The following is a 19,997-nucleotide window of genomic DNA, read 5'->3' on the forward strand; positions in this document are numbered from 1 at the left end:
AGGTGTGGGAAAACAAAGGGCAGAGAGACAAAGGTTCTTTCTTTTTTATTTTTATTTTAATTGAAATTTCCATGAAATTCTGCATGACCAAAGCAGCTTTTATAAGAATAAAACTATTTGCCTTTTCAAGGAAAAATAAAACAAAGCATTGATGGATATATCTTTTAAAGAGTTTTTTTAGGAGTTTGATATCCAAACATCCAGATGACACCCAAATGCTCACCACATTTGCCCCTGCAAAACTGATCAGGCTGTTTCAAAGCTGTGTTTGTGTAATCATGATATAAAATATATAAAACATACAATCATAAATCCCTTTCTGAGAGAGAATAGATGGATCCTTCTGGAGGTAGAAGAGTTGCATGTTTCACTGCAGGATGAAGGGCGGCAAACTTTTTATTCTTTAAAACAAGGCTACAAGAGTGTAGCTCATTCCTTTGTGGTTTATGGGATCAGGGAGTGAATGATTCCTGTTCTTTCTCTTGCTTTGTGCTCAGACACTCTGTACCCTGGCACCCCAGGCTCTGAGGTGAGCTTTGCACGGCAGCACAACACTTCAGACAATAACAACCAGTGTTTCCTGGCCTCCAATGGCAATGCTCTGCTGCAGCTGAACCCCCAGAAACCAGGAGCTATTGATAACCAGCCCCTGGTGACACAGGAGCCAGTGAAGGTAAAGGGCATGGCAATAGAGGAAAAAGCATATTTTAGCTCTCTTTCATCGCAGCTTTTTTTATGTTGGCTTTTTTTCAGCTGAATTCTGAATTAACACTGCTCTGTCATACAGCAAAATTGAGGTTTCTCACTCTTGTTTCAAGAGGGAAAAATTGTGTTCTGCTTCTACAGCTGCTCTTGTGTTTTGTGAGAAAAGAAACACTCAAAATATGCTTACAATTGGAAAGGTGTTTATGAAAAGAAAGCTTGCTGCATTAAATGTAAAATACTTCGGTAATCGAGCACTTCAGCATTTCCATTTAAATATGCATTTACTGCTGTTGCATAACAATCCAGTAAAACAAACCTGATCCTTTTTGCAGTATGAATGCAAATAGAACATGAAACACAGAGCAGCAGCATCAATGCTGAGCAGAGATGGGAGTTTACTATTCAGAGTTGTTGGAGTAGGTGACACAAGAGCAAAACACATGAATTTTGTACTGCAGAAGCTTTTAGAGGAGCAGTAAATAATGAGACTTGAACGTTAATTACTCTTACATTCAACTACCATCTCTGTGTGAAAAGCAGCTGCTAATTGTTACTTAGAAGTCTTTTAATAATTAAAGAGTCTTCTGTGCTCATGAACTAAAATCATTGTGGCTGTGTACTAATTTCTCCACTTGAGATGTGACAAAACCTTTATTTTATTTTATTTTATTTTATTTAAAGGCTGCATCATTAACTATGGAGGGTGGAAGGTTAAAGAGATCTCCACAGCTGGTGGAAGGAAAGGACTATGTCATGGTGCCAGAACCAGTTTGGAGAGCACTTTACCACTGGTATGGAGCAAACCTGTCCTTGCCCAGGCCGGTGAGTTGGGATTTTTAGACACTTTCTAACAACCAAAATCTGTCCAGTGGCACGAGGTGTAACCTCTTACAGTCGCCTCCTGCTTCATCCTGTGTCTTGAGGAGCAAACTGGGAAAAAAGCAGCCTCCAGACTGGTCCTGGATGGAAAGTTGTGGCTCTTCAGCTGGAGGTTTGCAGCACAATCCCAGGGGGTCTGGCAGCAGGGCAGGAATGCTGCTGGTGTTTGCTAAAGCACACAAAAGCAAACCTGAGGTCAACTTAAAAACCTTTTGCCATCAAAACACTCATCTTCAAAAGCTGAGATGTTTAAAAAAAAGCTGTAAAATGACAAGTGGGACACCTGCAGCTCTGCAAACCTGTTCCTTCTCTCTGACAATTCCATGGAGTTGGGGAGAAGGCAACAATTGCTCCTTCAGGTTCAGCCTCACAGAAACACAGTGGGTAAAGTTTGGGGAAGAGCTCCAAAGCAGCTGGCAATAGCTGAGTCCAGGAAAAAGAACAGACCAAGGCTCTGCTCTGTCAGAATGGCTGCTCAGGAGCTCCTGGGAGCTGCAGGAACCTGCTCACTTGGAAACATTGGGAACTTTCTCTTCAATTTCTCATGAGTCTATTTAGACTGGCTGCTTTGTTCTCTGTCAGGTACTCCCTTGTAGGAGATGCAGTTAAAAAAAAGGATGTGATGGGATTTTTGTGCTGGTAGCAGTAGATTTTTGGTGGTTGGTGTCACAAACATTCAGTGTCACAGATGGAAGAGGATTATCTCTATGTTTTTTGACAATTTGGTTCTGTTGGCTCTAGTGCAGACAATGATTTTACAGGGAAAAATCACTGGCTTCTTACCTCCTCCCACACATTCTCCATGGAAACAAACACCTTTCATGATCCAGAAAAGGCCACATCACTTTATACACAAAATAATGTGCTTTTTTTTCCCCCTTCAGAAAATGTCATCACCATTGTTTTTGTTGTAGCTGAAGTTGAATACTGTGGCACTTCAGTGTGGTACCTTCCTTCTCACAGCTTGAGCTGTTTTCATCTGCTTCACATGGTCACAAAAAGACTGAACATTCTTTCTATTTCTGCTTGTCTGTTTGGGCAGATCTAGGTGGCAAAATCTTTGTAGGAGTGGTGGCTGAAAAGCTGCAAAATGTGTTTTGGGGTAATTTCTGTCAGCACAGCAAAATGCAGCCAAAGTAGGTTGCAGCCTGTTTGTACAATATGAAGGTTTTAAGTCAATCCTGTGGTTCACAAAGTTCAACCCAAATGTCTTATCCTGCATTTGTCAGTTCTTTCAACAGCTGTGAAACTTTCATGTTGGAAGTATTTTACACTGAGTGGAATTAATGAGGTTCATTGTGGATTCACATTTATTCCAGGAATTAGAAAAAGAGTCTTTCCATGGTGTGATGCTGCACTAAACAAGGTGTTTGCTTTTGACAACCTGCAGCTAATAAGCTCCAAAAAAGTGCTTAGGAATCAGGAAATTGTCATTCCTGGGCATATTTGCCTAAAAACCCCACGAGAAATTCGGATTTTTTTGTCTCCTCATAAAAAACCTTGGTTTTTTAATAATTTAACCTCTTTTTAATGACGGAATCACTCCCCTTCCTCTTGCCATTCCCTCCAAACTTGCAAGGTGAATCTCTGAAGTGTTCCCAATGTGCTGTTTTGCAGGTGATCAAGAACAGCAAGACCAACGTGCCCGAGCTGGAGCTGTTCCCTCGGTACCTGCTGTTCCTGCGGCAGCAGCCGGCCACGCGCACCCAGCAGTCCAACGTCTGGGTCAATATGGGTATGATGAGCCTCAGAATGTTCCCTCAGCATTTGCCCAGAGGTAACTTGAAGAATGCAGCAAGAACCATCACCCCTCCTGTGCAGTTTCTAGGCCAGCTCAAGCTGGAGGAGCTTCCTGTGCTGTGTTTGTGCTGCAGCTCGATGGCCCTGCGGCACCACGGAGCATCCAGGGCCTTCCCCCTGCTCTCTGCTCCAGGGAAAAGGCAGCAGGGAGCATTTGCAGGGCTGTCCCTGCCCTCTCCTCCAGGGAGAATCAGTTGGTTGCCCCTGTTTATGGGTGAGTTGGGAGTGAGAAATGGCACTGCAGGACTGAACTGAGCAGAAGAGGCAGAGCTGGGCATTCCCCTTTTGGGAGTGATTCCTGTAGCCATGGAGTAGGTGCCTCTGTGCTTCCCTGACAGTGCAGTGGCACAATAAATTCAATTAATGCTCAGCCAAGTGCTTCTCAGTTACTTGGGCAGCTGGGCTTTAATGCCCAAAATTATTTAATGCTCTTTAGAGAGCGATGAAATGAATGGAATATGAAGACTATTATTTGATGTAGTTCAAAAGACAATTAAATGCAAACACCCAGCTAAAATCTCTTTGTCATGACTGTGGTGGTAATGCTCACCAAAAGATTGTACAAGAGTAATCTTTAGCTTGTGGCTTCACATTTCAGCTGAGGTGTTGCAGGATTTCTCTGCAGTTCCCAGTTGGCCTTGCACAAGAGGCTGGAAGGAATCCCTGCTGTTCACTTGGCCAAAAATGGGCTCACCTGACTGCTGAAAATTCAACCCTCCAGCCTTGCTAGTGTCAGAACGTGGGTCAAACCCTGGTGCAGATGCTCAGTGTTTCAGTGCTTTGGTAGGATCTCAACCCTCTGTGTGGTCAGCAGCTGCCTGTGCCCTCGAGCTGTGCTGCACAAACTGCCTCTGCCCAAGTTCAGCTTTCCTGCCTGACCTAATCCAATGGAAACTGCTTTGTTTGGACAGCCTAAAATGCCCAAATTCCAATGAAGAGAATCTTCTCGTGTGCCAAATTTGATCTTGATTTGGAATTACTTTGCACTGCACTAATTTGATTGTCCAATCTGTTATTAATCTTGTGGAGTTCTCCGATGTGCTTTCTTGCTGTAATCTTACAACTAATCCTCTGATCCTTAATCTCAGAAAATGATGTTTTCTTTTAAAAAAAACCCTGAGTACTTTGCTTGGTATACTGAAGCCAGACTGATGCTTTGCTGATTTATAAGGTATCATTTACTCTCTTGTCAAATTGCATGTGATAATGTAATACTGCACCTTTTCACGTTATACTGTTTATTTTGTTGTAATCTTTCAACAGTGAAAATAGAATTTTGTCAATTCTCAGGCGACTTAAGTATTGCAGTTGCCTAGTTTGGGATTGGCTGCATAATAAAAGCTTTTCATGTTTATAAGGAGTGGGGAACTTCTGAATTTTAAACAAAAAAAAAGCTCAAAAAAAGCCACCCTCTTTAAGTTGATCTCATCTCTAGTGCAAATGTTTTATTTCAGGATGAGCTCCCATTAGAAGGAGCAACAGTGTTGACCAGTTAATTTGTTGTTACAAATGTGAGCTTGTTGGGGAATTTTGGTGGAAATCCCAGGTGTCTTCCCAGAATGTTTTGAGGAATTTTGTTTTTAAGAAATTTAGTTTTTAAGAGGACTTCTGTTGAGAGCTGCCAGGCTGATTTCATGTGCACAGAGCAGCATTCATCCCCACAGAAGACCTGAAGCAAAGTCATGCTACTCCCAAAAATAGTCAGACTGGGTGTGTTTTACCTAATTTTACTTACAACATTCTCTCAAAAAGGAAATCCATATGAAATTTCAAAGCTCTTTATTTTGAAAATCCCCTTTGCCTCTCATACCACATCTTTAAGAGACAAAAAGAATGGTGAAAACCTGTAAAACTGCTGAATTTTTTTATTTCCCACGAGTATCTAAGAGAAGCAATTTTCTAATAGGTTTTGCTAAGAAGGGGGAGGTATTTTATCTGCTGTGTGACAGCAAATTTGTTGTCCCAAAGGATCAGTAACACCTGAGTTCCCACCTAACTCACAAACACGAGCACTACGAGTGTTAATACTTTTTACAGAGAGCGTATTCAATGCACAATTCTTGATGTGAGTAAATCCATTCTCTCACTGGATGCAGGGAATGTCCCTTCCCCAAATGCTCCTTTGAAAAGGGTCCTGGCTTACACTGGCTGCTTCAGTCGGATGCAAACCATCAAAGAGATCCACGAGTACCTGTCCCAGAGGTTACGGATAAAGGAGGAGGACATGCGCCTCTGGCTCTACAACAGCGAGGTAATCCTGCTCCTTTCCCTTCCTTGCTTTGTTATTTTATGTGTATTTTGTGTTTTGTTCCTTCCCTGAGTTGTGTGTTGATGTGTATTACCTACACATGCACAGTGGCCATAAATGTCTTTACAGTTAAAGACTCTTGCTGTTTGTTTTTCAGAGTTTTTTGTGTTTAATTTCCGTTTGAGGTGAAGGAGTTTCACCTCAGAGTGTTGTACATGCAGAACTCTAATTTTGTGATGTGGATTGTTTTGGTTTTTTCTCTCCTGCAGAACTATCTCACTTTGCTGGATGATGAAGATCACAGACTGGAATACCTTAAAATCCAAGATGAGCAGCATTTAGTAATAGAAGGTATTAAAAGTAGAATTGACTATACCTCTAAAATACAGGTTTAAAGAGGGAACCTGTGGGGAGGTGATGGCAAAGCTAATTCAGGAAAGTTTACATGTATTTTGTCCCTATTTTGAAATACAATTGGATCTCTTGTTGGTTTGCAACAACACAAAATAATGGAGGTGGCTCGTGAGCTGATTTGCTCAGACCTGGTGGATCTTTATTGAGAATTAAAATAAGCACTGAAAAATTTGCTATTCAACAGCAAAAGCAATCCCAAGGCTGCTTCCTAAAGATGTTACTGGTGTGGTTGGAGGGATGCCAGTGTTAAAATGAGTTCCAATAATGATTAGAAACATTGAAATGGAAACTAGCAAAAATAATAGCTGGGAGTAAGCACATTTCTAATCCCAAATATTAGAACTTTTTAATTAAACCTCTTCAGCTGTGTAAGCTCTCTGGAGTAAGTAACAATTTTTAAAAACCCCTTTTCATGTCCTTTTCTAGTTCGAAACAAAGACATGAGCTGGCCAGAAGAGATGTCTTTTATAGCAAACAGCAGTAAAATAGACAGACACAAAGGTGAGTTTTTCACAGAGTAGCTGGATTATGATGAGAAAAATCCAAAGAAAGACTTGAAATGTTGAAACAATTCTTTCAAACACAAATCCTGTTCACATTGGGTAGGGTCTTTTATGCTGCTTTGCTTGGCCTTTATACCAACTTAAATGCTGGAAATGTGGGAGGGTGGGATTTTTTATTTGTTACCTTGGATCTTGTTCAAGCAAGGAATAATTAAGATTTTAACAAATGAACGCAGAATTTTCAGTACCATAATCACCTGTAAATATTCTGCATGGGTTGCACTGCTCTCTGTGGTGGATCAGATCAACAAAATACCTCAAATTTCTGTGAAGCAGGGTTGAGAGAGAGCAGATATTTTAAACATCCGCTGCACCCGTGTAGTGTCATAACTGTGAACAGGTTCAATTAAATTGCTTACTGTGAGAAGATGCTGCTACAACCTCCTGAATTTCCTCATCTGCTGAAACGATGGGGTTGTTTTTTTTGCTCAGTTCCTACTGAGAAGGGTGCCACAGGCCTGAGCAATCTGGGGAACACGTGCTTCATGAACTCCAGCATCCAGTGTGTCAGCAACACCCAGCCCCTGACACGTTACTTCATCTCAGGGAGGCACCTCTACGAGCTGAACAGGTAATTCCTGGGGGACAGCACTGCCATTTGGGGGGCTGGAACATGTATTTGGGGCTCTCTGCTCCTGCAGGCTCAAATTCAGTGTGAAGGAATGATTTAAATTCAGTGTTAGCAGCTTCTGCAGCAGATATTACATTAGAGGTGTGGAAATACAACCTCTTGTTTCTGGGAGCTGGAAGCTTTTCTTGTTCATCTCCAGGTTTTTGAGCTGTGCTTAAATGTTAATCTGGTGTTAATTCCTTTGTGATTTCTAGGACAAATCCCATAGGAATGAAAGGACACATGGCCAAGTGCTATGGGGATTTGGTCCAGGAGCTGTGGAGTGGCACCCAGAAGAACATAGCCCCCTTAAAGCTGAGGGTGAGTTAAAACAAGGAGCTCTTGGAAAAGCAGAAATTCACTGTTTTTTCTGGTGTTACCTGTATTGGAGCAGTTTGGAGACTCAGAGTCTTCCCTAGAAGGAGCCAGTGTTCATCAGAGCTGGTGGAATTTGTGGTTATAAGGCCAAAGGAGCTGTGTGGTCTGATGCAGGTTGTGCTATGAGAAGTGGCTTTTACAGCCTCTTTTTAGGCACAAAAGGTGATGCATTTCCCTGTATAAATGAGCTTTTGTTCAGAAAGCAAAGGGGCTCCCTTCAGCTCTTGGTAACTGAAGTTGTGTTCATTGACAGCACGTGTCTAATCTACAATATTTTGCTTTATTTTTACATTTTTTTACATGATATTAAAGAAGTTTCTTTCTGGATTTTTTTTTTTAATAGTGGACAATAGCAAAATATGCTCCAAGGTTTAATGGCTTTCAGCAGCAAGACTCACAGGAGCTTCTGGCTTTTCTTCTGGATGGGCTTCACGAGGATTTGAACAGAGTTCATGATAAGCCATACGTGGAACTGAAGGACAGTGATGGTCGGCCAGACTGGGAAGTGGCAGCAGAGGTGGGGCTTCAAATCTTGGGCTTTGGGGCTTTTTTTGGGTGTTTTTTCTTTTTTCTGCAGTACTAAGGTGAGAAATTGTTGATGAGGCTGCCTGTGGCAACACTTTTGTGACTGTAGCAGCTTTTGGATCCTGTCAGAGCTGTGATTTACAGAGATAATTTCGGCTTTGAGCTGAAAATTAATTTTAATTGTTGTAATAAAATTATGAAGATGATACTTCACAACCATTTTGAAACAACTCAAAATTAGAGAGTATCAAAATATTTCAAGGTGCCTGATGATCCTCTCAGAAATATTTTAAATGGTGTCATACCTTGATTATTGTGTTGAGGACTTGACTTGTGCTATAATTAAATACTTCCTATTTCTTATAAATTAGGAAATAACTTTTGTGTAAATAATTTGACTCCCATAGGCCAGGGAAACTTAGGACACCAATGAAGTAGTCTCCCATTTCTAACTGTGTATTATATTTTTTGTGCTTCGTTTCAGGCCTGGGAAAACCATCTGAGAAGAAACAGATCCATTGTTGTAGATTTATTTCATGGGCAGCTGAAGTCTCAAGTGAAATGTAAAACTTGTGGGCATATAAGTGTTAGGTTTGACCCTTTTAATTTTTTATCCCTGCCTTTGCCAATGGACAGCTACATGCACCTAGAAATTACAGGTGAGTGGAGTGAATGTGTCATTCCTAAAATAAAATCTGTATAAATGGAACAGCTGTAAAACATCAAATTTTGTGTTACCACTTATTAATAATAATATGGCCATTTTAATATAATAGAGTGCAAGAATTTTCATTGGAACACTGAAGTTAAACCAAGATAAAACATTTAGAAATAGAAAAGGATGGCCCATTTTTAGTCTTGATTGAAGGATTTAATGCAAAACCTTTTTAAAATGGAGATTTTGAGAACTTCTCTTCCTTCTCTTGTGGAGGTTGTCCTAAATCTGCCCAGAGGAAAAACAGGGGCTGGGGGAAAATTACAAAATGGGTCATGAGCTGTGCTCTGAAGGAACTGTGGATTGCTGGAAAAGAGGCAAAAGGAAAGATGGTAAAAAAGTGAAATAAACTTTGAAACCATTTTCTACTGCCTTTGCAGCAAGAGGTGTTCTGACATTGTGACATCGCCTGCAGACCTTAAAAATTGACTGGGAAAATAAAATAAATCATCCATTCAAGTTGGGGAAAACGTATTTTCCAATCAGGAGGGAGCTGTAATGTATTATTGTCATTAAAACTTGCCTGGCTTGCTGAGCAGGGTGTTTCTCTTCCCCTTTGCAGTAATTAAATTAGATGGAACCACTCCTGTTCGATATGGGCTGAGATTGAACATGGATGAGAAGTACACAGGCTTGAAAAAACAGCTGAGTGAACTCTGTGGCCTCAAACCAGAGCAGATTCTGCTTGCAGAGGTGCACAGCTCCAATATAAAGGTAAAAAGAAAGAAATATTAATTATCGCTGCAACCTGCTTTGGGTGGTTTTGTTGCTTCTTTTATTATTTTTGACATTTAAACTTTGCTTACAAGAGCTGTGAAATAATTTAACTAGAAGTATGATGAAAAAATCAGCTTAGTTATCTCTCTGTATGAACTTACTTCATTCTTAAACAGTAATTTGGCTTGCTGTAAATAGATTAAAATTGATTGCTGATGGTATTTATAGGAAAAAAATTGATCTTGAGGTAATAAATCTCAAGGTGCTGTGATGAGTTTAAACACAGACAAGAATCAGCACCGTAAGTCGTGGCTGGCTTAGGGTGTGTGTGGATATTTCCAGGTGGATTTTTTTTGTAGTGTTTGAAATGAGATGCTCTTGGTGTGTTCAGAGAAGCACTGATAACTCCTGCAGAGGGCTGGGGCTCCTTTATTCTCCCGGAAAGGTGTAAGGAGGCAGATGGGAGGGAGGGAGGAGCTGATAACTGCAGTTTGCAGAGGAACAGAAGACGTTTTGGTCCCAGCTGAAGGTGTCCAAGTGCCTGAGCAGCTTTCCCTCTCTCCTGAAGAACTTCCCTCAGGACAACCAGAAGGTCCGGCTGTCTGTCAGCGGCTTCCTGTGTGCGTTTGAGATCCCCATCCCTGGCTCCCCCACCTCAGCCTCCAGCCCTGTGCAGACAGGTGAGAGAAAACTGCTTTTCCTGCTTCTTTAAACCGCTCAGTGGCCAGAAGCTCAGGACTAAACCTGAGCATTAAGCCAGGATTAAGGAAAGGACGAGGCGTGGGCTGCGCTCGGTACCCACACGGAACAGAAATGATAAAACCCCCCGAGATCAGCTGTGATTGATAATTCCATTGTCTGCCTGCAGAGATCTCAACTGGGCCATCAGCCAACGGAGCCCCCAGCATCCTGATGAACGGGGATGTTCCCAAGGCAAGCCTCATTCCCAACGGGATGCCAAACACGGTGGTGCCATGTGGGACGGAGCGCAGCCCGCCCAGCTGGACCCTCAACGGCCACGTGCCCTCGCTGTGTGACAGCCCCTGCACTGGCTACATCATTGCAGTGCACAGGAAAATGGTCAGTGGCCTTGCAGGCCTGCAAAGACGTTTTGAAAAAAGCAAAGATTTATTTTTTTTTTATTCATGTCCACAGGATAATTATACGCGGTTGTGTTTGATGTGCTCAGATAACCTCGCCGTAATAGCACAGAATATAAACGTTTTTCAAGCCAGTGAGCAAAAAATTTACAGTGTCTAATACTGGAATTAGTGTAGTTTTGATAGAATTATTGATTAATTTTAATTGCCAAGGCCTGAAATAAGTCACAAGGTCAGCAATCCAGGTGATTACTGCACTGTGAGTTAATGCACCTTCACATCTGACTCCTCCTTTTGCTCCCCGCAGATGAGGACAGAGCTGTATTTTCTCTCATCTCAGAAGAATCGGCCCAGTCTCTTTGGGATGCCACTGATTGTCCCCTGCACAGTTCACACCCGGAAAAGGGACCTCTATGATGCTGTGTGGATCCAGGTTTCCAGGCTGGCCAGCCCCCTCCCTCCTCAGGAAGCCAGTAACCATGCACAGGACTGGTGAGTTGGGCACCTCAGCCTTGCATCTGAGTTAGAATACACTGCCTCACACTTGCTTGCAAGATGTAAAATTGTGTTCGTTTGATTTCTCATAATAATGGCAGTAATTAAAATTAAATCCTTTTTAGTACAGTTAAATGTAGCTGCACTTAAATGTTGGCTTCATTCTTATCCAGTGATTGATAATTATTTATATCTGACAAATTTAAGCCATGGAAAGGCAGCTTTTAATAGTAACTTGTAACCAAAATGATCATTTTGAGGGTTTTCTTTAAGTGATCATAACAATTCCAGTGAAGGGAGGTAATTGCAGTGAGTGCTGCTGTTTGATGTTGTGTTCTCCTCTATTTCAGTGATGACAGCATGGGGTATCAGTACCCCTTCACCCTCAGGGTAGTTCAGAAGGATGGAAATTCTTGTGCTTGGTGTCCATGGTACAGGTAAATTGTCCTTTTTTCCATTTACAGCAGGGAATCACTCCAGCAGAAAGGTAATTTATGGTAATGGGTCTGTGGTACATTTCAGACTTCAGAGGTAATATCAAACAATAAGAATCTGGAATGTAATTTCACCAGAATTCTCTCCAGGCAGACTTGCACTGCAGCACAGCTTTTATGACTTGCAGAGCTGAAAGTTCTGCTGCCACAGAAACTTTAAATTAGGAGACAGAAATGAGATTATCCAAAAGCTATTAACCCCTTACAAAATTCTCTCTGTGTGCAGCTTTGAATGTCCACAGACTTGCATGGTTTGGGGGGATTGTCACAAATCCAGATTTTTAGATGTAATTCATCTACCCCTGTGAGTTCCTTGCCATTTGAAGGGTAAGATCCAAAATGGGCAATAAGAAATTTACCCCTGGAAGGATGTTTGGAATTTTCTATAAACAGAGACTTGCTAATAAAAATTCCAGACCCTTGCTGGAAGGTATTCAGGCCATAAACTTAATATTTTAAGAAGTGTTTTGTAGCTCTTAGGATTAGTTATCATGGTGAAAATAACTGGTGGAGACAGAGCAGTGGAGTTTTGGGGGTTGTAGCTGGGTTTTGTCAGCACTGGAGCAATGGAATGGAAGGACCTTAAAGATGATCCCATTCCAGCCTCTTCCATGGGCAGGGACACCTTCCACTGGCTCATGTGCAGGCAGATGGTGGAGCTCACCCAGCTGCTTCCATCTCTCACTCAGGTGAAGTTTTGCAGTAAAAACACAAATAACCCTGCATAAAAACGCCTTGCACTGAAAGATTCAAACCAAGGAGCAGAACTGAATTAATGTAAAAGTGCTTGGACACTTCACTGACACCACATCCAACGTTTTTTTGCTGCAGGTTCTGCCGTGGCTGTAAGATTGAGTGCACAGAGGACAGGGCCTGTGTGGGCAATGCCTACATTGCTGTGGACTGGGACCCCACGGCGCTGCACCTGCGCTACCAGACCTCACAGGAGCGGGTAAAGTGCCAGCACAGCCCCTGGGCTCTTGGTCAGCACCTCTCAAACACCTCCCACTGCAGCCTCTGGTGTTTGTTTGCTGCTGCTTCTGTCCATTTTGTGTTAAACCCAAGGCAGCAGTCACAGGGCAGTGTGCTCTGGATAAATCCATGTCTCGATGGTAGATCTCTTACGTGGTCTAATGGTGTGGAAGGGAAGCTTTTAAAGAACCACAGCAGTGCATTTGCTGTCTGTGGTGAAGTGCTTTTAAGCTAGTCAAGATATATAATAATATATTACATAATACATTACAAAATGTCTTAATTTGATACGTTTTCTCCAACTATAAACAGTTATGCATGTGAGTAAACCTATTTCCTCATTAAGCCAGCAAAACACATCTGAAAGTAAGCCTGCAGTTGGGTTAATCTGGAATAACTGTTCCAATTTATGAGTTTTATCTATAAAGTTGTGCTTCATGGATAATTTATAAGCAGAGCCCAAGTATGAGAACAGTGAATTACTTTTATCTACCTCTTCATAACCGAAATAAAATTTCTGCTAAAACTTACCACATCTCATTTTTATCTTTAATTCTGACCAACCCAGTGAAGTTATTTGTGTGATCCTGGGAGGAGAACCCTCCTCTGAGCAGTGTGTGTTACATTTCCAAGGCAGAGACAAGTTTTCTCTCCCTTTCAGATCGTGGAAGAACACGAAAGTGTTGAGCAAAGCCGCCGAGCCCAGGCAGAGCCCATCAACCTGGACAGTTGTCTGAGAGCCTTCACCAGTGAGGAGGAGCTGGGGGAGGATGAGATGTACTACTGCTCCAAGTGCAAGACCCACTGTCTGGCCACCAAAAAACTGGACCTTTGGAGACTTCCCCCTATTTTGGTAGGATCTTGTGTCGTTTTCCTCCTCAGCAGCAACCCCAAAGCACATTGTTCCCAAGTGGCCTTGCTCTGAATAAGATAATTTGCTTTGCTCACACTCTCAGGTGGGGCACTGACTAAATAATAATCATAATAAATATTAAACTGACTGAGTTTGCAGGCAAATAAAGCAAACCTCAAAACCTTCTGAATGTTTTTAGCTGCTGCCTTGCAGGAAATGGTGGTGGTTTGTGCTCAGTGTCAGCTGCTCTGACAGAACTCATGCTCAGATGGTGACACCAGCTCCTTTCTGCTTATGGAACACCTGCAGTTCTTATTTTTCATACTTCCTAGTCAAAACAGACAGTGCTGATCACTGAATTGAAGCAACCTTTGCCATCATTTCCACGTGAAAATATTAGTTCTATATTTTACCAGCTCAACCCAAAATCCAAATTGTCACACAGAGCGTTATTTTACTAACATAGAACAAAATGTGTATGTTTTGGGAAAATCTCTCTTTGAACAGTGAAATTACTCACTGGGATGTCATTGCCCCTCTTTAATAATTTTCTCTACTGTGTTTCCCCTTAGATCATTCACCTGAAAAGATTCCAGTTCGTTAACGGCCGCTGGATAAAATCCCAGAAAATTGTCAAATTTCCCAGAGAAAACTTTGACCCAAGTGCCTTTTTGGTACAAAGGGATCCAAGTCATTTCCAAAGGAAGCAGCTCACCCTGCAGGTTGAGAGCCTTCCTGAGGCACGGGCTGGCCAAGGGGACACCAGGAAAACAGATGTGCAGGTGACAGGCACAGCTGGAGAAGGGGACACACTGAACAGGAGTCCATCCTCCCTAAACACTGCTGTCCTCAATAATGTCAAAGGTAGGCAATGACTGGGGAAATTCCACTCAGTGCTGGTGTTTGGAGGGGAAAAATGTTGTTATGTACAAAATTTTAGTGTTTGGGAGCTTTTGGGTTTTTTTGCCAAAGCACTACACTTGGAAACATTTCTTAGTGAAGATTTGGCATAAAAAATGAAAGAAAATTTAAGAAGTTGCTCAGTGACAGCAGGTATTGGCACTTGTGTAAGTGGGCTGGAATTTGAAGGGAGTGCTCCTGCATAAAAGAGTTAAATCTCAGTTTTTAGGTGTATGGGTGTGTGTGCACAAAGATGGGATTTTATTTCTATGTGTCACTCACGAGCTGCAGTGAAACAGTGGGGTTTAATGTTCGGTTATTCAAAAAAAAACCAGTTTAAAAAGAAACCTAGACTGCATTTGCCCTCATCTTAATCATCTCTGTGCTTTCTGTCCTAGCATCTCCATCCTTGGGGAGGAAAAGTGGAACCAGCTGCCCTTCAAGTAAAAACAGCAGCCCCAACAGCAGCCCAAGGACTTTGGGGAGAGGCAAAGGGCGCCTGCGGCTGCCCCAGCTGGGGAAAAACAAACTGTCCAGCAGCAAGGAAAACCTGGCTGCAAACAGGGAGAACGGTGCTGAGCACGAGCAGGGGGAGGCCCTGACTAAAGGGCAGGCTTTGGGGGGCAGCCAGAGCGAGCTGTACCCCGGGCAGGACAGCGAGGGGACTCTGGCCAACGGGTTCCTGTGGGAGCAGAGCTCACTCAGCAACGGGCAGGGCGACAACCACAGCGAGGACGACGCGGCCGACGACCAAAGAGATGATGTCTGGGTCAACCCCATCTACAACCTTTATGCAATCTCGGTGAGTGGCTGCTGCTCTGCCAGAACTGCCCTTGAGACACTGCTTTCAATTTCTATCTCAAGCCAAATGCCTTTGGTGGGGTCGTGCCAGCACGGGGATGTGTAGGGAAGGGGAGTAAAAGTCAGCGCAGTAAATTTGCCCTAAAACTGGGTGTGAAGAAAGTCTCTGCTGATTTGTTCTGCTTTGTGTGTGTAGAGTTAGCTCCAGCTGTCCAGATTGTCCAGATTCCTCACTCACAGATAATGAACTTGGGAATCATTCACTGGATGGTTGATCCAGGATTTTTTTTTCTTCTTCATTTTCCTCAGTGCCATTCAGGAATTATGGGAGGGGGTCATTACGTCACTTATGCCAAAAACCCGAACAACAAGTGGTACTGCTACAATGACAGCAGCTGCAAGGTAAAGCACTTCTTTTCCTCATTATTTCACATCATTATTATAATTATTTCAAATAATTTTTTTTGCCTTGGTTACCCAGAGCTAAAGAAATTTAGAACGGGAAATTCTAGCTAAAGAAATTTTAGAATCACAGAATGGTTTGGGTTGGAAGGAACCTTAAAGTTCATCACATTCCACCCCTCTGCCATGGGCTTCCACTAAATCAAACATTTGTGGAGAGCTGCTGGTTGAAATCAGGAGCATCTCCAAAGCTGCATCAGATAAATATTAAAATTATTAACTGAAATTGTACGTGAGGTTTTTCCCAAGGTAACATCTGTTCATCAGCTGCTCCCACAGTTAAGGGAAGATGCTTATTTCGTGCAAAGATGGAAAATTGGCTAAGAATGGAAAGCCAGGAATACATTTCCATGATGGCAGCAGTTTGTATTCAGTTGGTGAATAACTCATCTCTGACAGCTTTAAGTATTTGCTTTCATCACTATAAAACTGTCAGAGTTCCCAAGTAATTCGTGGAGCGAGCTAACAAAGAGGGGAGACAGAACACGGGATTCCTGGTGCTACACCCAGTTAAGAATACCCTTTTTTGGGGGGCAGTAGTGTGTGTTTGAAGCACAACAGTTATCCCACGGGCTTTTCCCGGGTGTTTCCCCTGTGCCAGGAGTTGCACCCGGACGAGATCGACACGGACTCTGCCTACATTCTGTTCTACGAGCAGCAGGGGGTGGACTATGCCCAGTTCCTGCCCAAGATCGATGGCAAGAAGATGGCAGACACGAGCAGCATGGACGAGGACTTCGAGTCTGACTACAAGAAGTACTGTGTGCTGCAGTGAGCCTGGGCTGAGGGAGGAAGCCCGGGGTGTGCCCTTGGGGCAGGCGTGGCTGAGACAGAGAACAGCTCCTGCTTGTCGTGGTCCCCTGTGAGCTGAAAGCACAAAAAGAGCCCCCCTGGTTAAGCAGTTAATATCCAGTAGTATCGTTTTGTTCTGTTTTCTCACTACACGCTCGAAACGTTTCTGATGTTGGACATCTGAGACTGCCACTGGCCTTTAAAATCCAATGGGTTGAGCAAAGCCGACTAGGACCAAAATAAGAGCTGAATTAAACATCCAAATAAGAGTTAAACAGAGTAGGGTAGAGTTTACCAACTGTCCTAACACCCCCCCGAGGCTCTCGTTAGGTTTAAAGTAATGGGGAAAAACAATTTGTAGTGTTGTCTTTGGACAACATGATATTGCTACCTCCTTTTTCCTGCAGTTTTATTGCATTGTATTGGCAAAACAGGGAAGGCAAGAGAAGGAAAAGTGCACAAATGGAAACAAATTACTGTCATGGGGAGAAGAGAAGTTTCCAGTTTTGCCACCACTAATGTGTGTCAGTTGCTTTCTTTCTGTGTGTTTGGGAGCACAACCAAATCATCATTTGAGAAGAGATTAATTTCTACACTTGAATGGTTTATTCTACTTGTGTTTTCTCCACGTGTTGGCTGTGCAGATCAACATGTTTCAGGAATGGCTTTTCTGCCTGAAGAGTGCTGGCTCAAACCCTTTTTTGAGCTGCCTCAAGAAGAAACTTCAGGTTGGAGAGAGTAGTTGTGATTACACTCACGGTGTCTTAAAATGTGCACATTGCACAAAACGTTCCCAGCTTTTGGAAGGAAGGAGAGATGCTTGAGCTTATTGTTTCATGACTGGTGTTGCTTTTTTGAAATTTGCACTTTGGAAAAAATGCATCTGATTCAAGTGAAACCCACAGTTTGTTTGGTTTTTCTGTTGTTGTTGTAAGGGCTCTGGAGTGAATGGCTGTGAATATCCACTGTGTATTTCAAAGGAAGAAGCTGTGGCTGTCAGGTAGCTGTCGTAGCATTCATGGATGGAGGTTTTGGTTTTTTTTTTTATTGGTTTCCTAACTCAGTTTCTCGTTTTCAAAAATTTGGTTGCCTTTTCAAATTACCTTTTTGTGTTTGTTTGTTGCACCAGGTTATGCAAATACTTGCAATTAAAGCAGACTTGCTTTCCATGCCCTTGCAACATGCTCTGTAATTCAAGGGGCTTCTTGCATGAGTTTTAGCAGAGACTGGAAAAAAAAAAAAGGTTGGTTTTTTTTTGAGCAGGCATTTCTTGAAACATTTTCAGTGTTAAACTGTTTGCATATCTGAATGAAGATAAAAATTTTCACTCTTTTGGCCTTTTGTTCTCCAGCTGAGCTTCAGCAGCTTATTCATTTTGTCGTACATCATCTTCCCAGTTCTCTAGGTTTTTGTACCTTCACTAACAGAACTGTTACTCCCGTGGTTCTCTGCTGTTAATGTTGGGATTCATTGTGGGGTGTTTGACAAGAATGCCAAACCTTCAGTGAGTTTATCATTTCCAGGAGGATCTGGGGTTTATCCATTTAAGAAATGGTATCAGCTGGTCTGGCTGTCTTTGCTCAGGCAGAGCCCTCCCAGCCTTTGGAGGTTGTGCCTCTTTGGGGACAGCAAATCTGTTCCAAAAATGAGTCTTGTCTTACCTGTCAGGTGTTGCTCCTTATCCTCTGTGGTCTTTTCTCTTTGAAGTGGTCTGAACATTGAGCCTAAAGAAAAGCAAACATGACTTGTGAATTTCTAGGTTAGAAGCTTTTTCAACACCCACTTGTCTACTCCTCCCTCCGCAAACTCCATGAAAAGTGAAAGATTTTCAACTGATTTACTTTAAAATGTTTTATTTAAGCAGGTAGCACAATCTACTAATGTTATTTGATCTTCTGTGTTTGTTACATTGGTTGTAATTAATTTTTTTAAATTAAATTAATTCAAGAATTAGTAGTAAATTTATTAAGTTAACTATTAACTACATTCACTTTGTAAATTATTGTATAAAACTTATTGACAATGCACTGACTTTAGAAAGATGTTAATGTACATAAATGCCTTGTAAATAAAATAGTGTTGATGTACTGGAATATGAGCTGTATTAAAACAAAGGTATTGGTAATTGTATATGGAGTGAACCTGTTTATCTGTAACTATATTATTCAAACAAATTAAATACTGTGGATGCAGATGAAGTGTCACTTCTTGTCAGATAATTTTTAATAACTGTTTTCCTGCTTTGAAGTGTCTGTGCTGCTTCCACGAAGCTTTAAATGCCTTTTGTCAATCCAAGAGCTGAAGCACAGGGCGTGCATCCAGCGATTCTTCGCTGCTTCTTCATTGTTTACCGAAGGTAAGTTGGGTATTTTGTTGATGATAATGACACTTATTACTTGAAAACAATCCATACCAGCAGTGAAGCGATCCCTCAGGTGCAGGAAGGCTTTGCTCTGGTGTCTGTTCAGGGAGCTGCAGGGCAGTGCTGGGCTGTCCCTGCTGCAGCCAGGGCTGTTTGTTCACTGAGCTGATGGTTGCAGACAGTGCTGCCCCTTCCCTGGGCACTCACAGGGAGCCCTGCTGCACTCACAGGGAGCCCTGCTGCACTCACAGGGAGCCCTGCTGCACTCACAGGGAGCCCTGCTGCACTCACAGGGAGCCCTGCTGCACTCACAGGGAGCCCTGCTGCACTCACAGGGAGCCCTGCTGCACTCACAGGGAGCCCTGCTGCACTCACAGCCCTGCTGCACTCACAGGGAGCCCTGCTGCACTCACAGCCCTGCTGCACTCACAGCCCTGCTGCACTCACAGCCCTGCTGCACTCACAGCCCTGCTGCTCTCCTGGCAGGAAGTGGAGCACTGGTTGAGCTGGCAACCAGAGCAAAGTCTGCACAGAGCTGATGTCAGGAGCAGCATCACCTCGGTTCTGAGTGTTTCCAAAAGCACCATGGTGATGTTTAAGCTGGAAATGAACCATTGTTCTTATTTTATGGCCCTTGGAGATGCCCGGTGGGTATTTATCCGAGGATTAGCAGGCAGCAGCGTGCCCAGGGTGTCTCTGGCTGGGGTGGGAATGTTGCTGCTGCACTGAGAGGTGACACTTTGCTGGTGATCAATTCTCAGAGCATTGGTCGTTCTTTCCAGGTGTGGTCACTTCACGGTGTCATTGGTGTCACTTGGGCATTTTCAGTGTGGAAAATTTAATTTCCACATAAAGAATATGGGCTGTAGTAGTTCCTGTGAGGAATTTTCCTCTGTTAAGACTTTGAGGTACTGAAAGTGGAATTTAAAAGGATAAAAAACTCTAATTACCGAGGATGTTCATACATGCTGCTGTCAGTGGTAAAGCTTTTATTGGTTCAGAGTGCAGCAGGGGACATGGGAGAGATGAAGGCATCACATCCCTGCCCAAGCTGGAGCCATTTGCTGCTGCTGAATCCCTTTGGCTTCCTGCAGCAGGACTGGGCAGGTCTTGCAGGAGGGCTCAGAAATGAGGTGAGGTGGGGGCAGTGGGGAATGAGCTGTGCTGGGGTTTTCCCTGGCCCCTTTGTGTGTGTGGAGAGCTGAAGAACTT

At 42.9% G+C, this 19,997-nt stretch overlaps 1 protein-coding gene across 6 annotated transcripts in view; it reads left to right on the forward strand.

Moving 5' to 3' along the window:
* USP32 (ubiquitin specific peptidase 32) overlaps window positions 1–18,615 on the forward strand; it is a 63,388-nt gene extending 44,773 nt beyond the window's left edge. For 4 of the 6 annotated variants that reach the window (XM_066333529.1, XM_066333534.1, XM_066333530.1 and 1 more), the window contains exons 14-34: window positions 498–673; window positions 1,387–1,527; window positions 3,202–3,361; window positions 5,481–5,635; window positions 5,902–5,983; window positions 6,473–6,547; window positions 7,042–7,180; window positions 7,435–7,540; window positions 7,941–8,114; window positions 8,607–8,781; window positions 9,400–9,551; window positions 10,123–10,234; window positions 10,423–10,634; window positions 10,962–11,146; window positions 11,500–11,586; window positions 12,475–12,595; window positions 13,277–13,468; window positions 14,041–14,332; window positions 14,767–15,170; window positions 15,479–15,571; window positions 16,233–18,615. In XM_066333529.1, coding sequence (XP_066189626.1) covers window positions 498–673; window positions 1,387–1,527; window positions 3,202–3,361; window positions 5,481–5,635; window positions 5,902–5,983; window positions 6,473–6,547; window positions 7,042–7,180; window positions 7,435–7,540; window positions 7,941–8,114; window positions 8,607–8,781; window positions 9,400–9,551; window positions 10,123–10,234; window positions 10,423–10,634; window positions 10,962–11,146; window positions 11,500–11,586; window positions 12,475–12,595; window positions 13,277–13,468; window positions 14,041–14,332; window positions 14,767–15,170; window positions 15,479–15,571; window positions 16,233–16,406 — 3,407 coding nt within the window. In that variant the 3' untranslated portion in view covers window positions 16,407–18,615. The remainder of the gene's footprint in view (window positions 1–497; window positions 674–1,386; window positions 1,528–3,201; window positions 3,362–5,480; window positions 5,636–5,901; window positions 5,984–6,472; window positions 6,548–7,041; window positions 7,181–7,434; window positions 7,541–7,940; window positions 8,115–8,606; window positions 8,782–9,399; window positions 9,552–10,122; window positions 10,235–10,422; window positions 10,635–10,961; window positions 11,147–11,499; window positions 11,587–12,474; window positions 12,596–13,276; window positions 13,469–14,040; window positions 14,333–14,766; window positions 15,171–15,478; window positions 15,572–16,232) is intronic. The other 2 variants (XM_066333531.1, XM_066333533.1) reach the window with 1 other exon arrangement.
* The last annotated feature ends 1,382 nt before the right edge of the window (window positions 18,616–19,997 follow it).

This window comes from Sylvia atricapilla, chromosome 20 (assembly GCF_009819655.1).
Source record: "Sylvia atricapilla isolate bSylAtr1 chromosome 20, bSylAtr1.pri, whole genome shotgun sequence".
Classification (NCBI taxonomy): Eukaryota; Metazoa; Chordata; class Aves; order Passeriformes; family Sylviidae; genus Sylvia; species Sylvia atricapilla.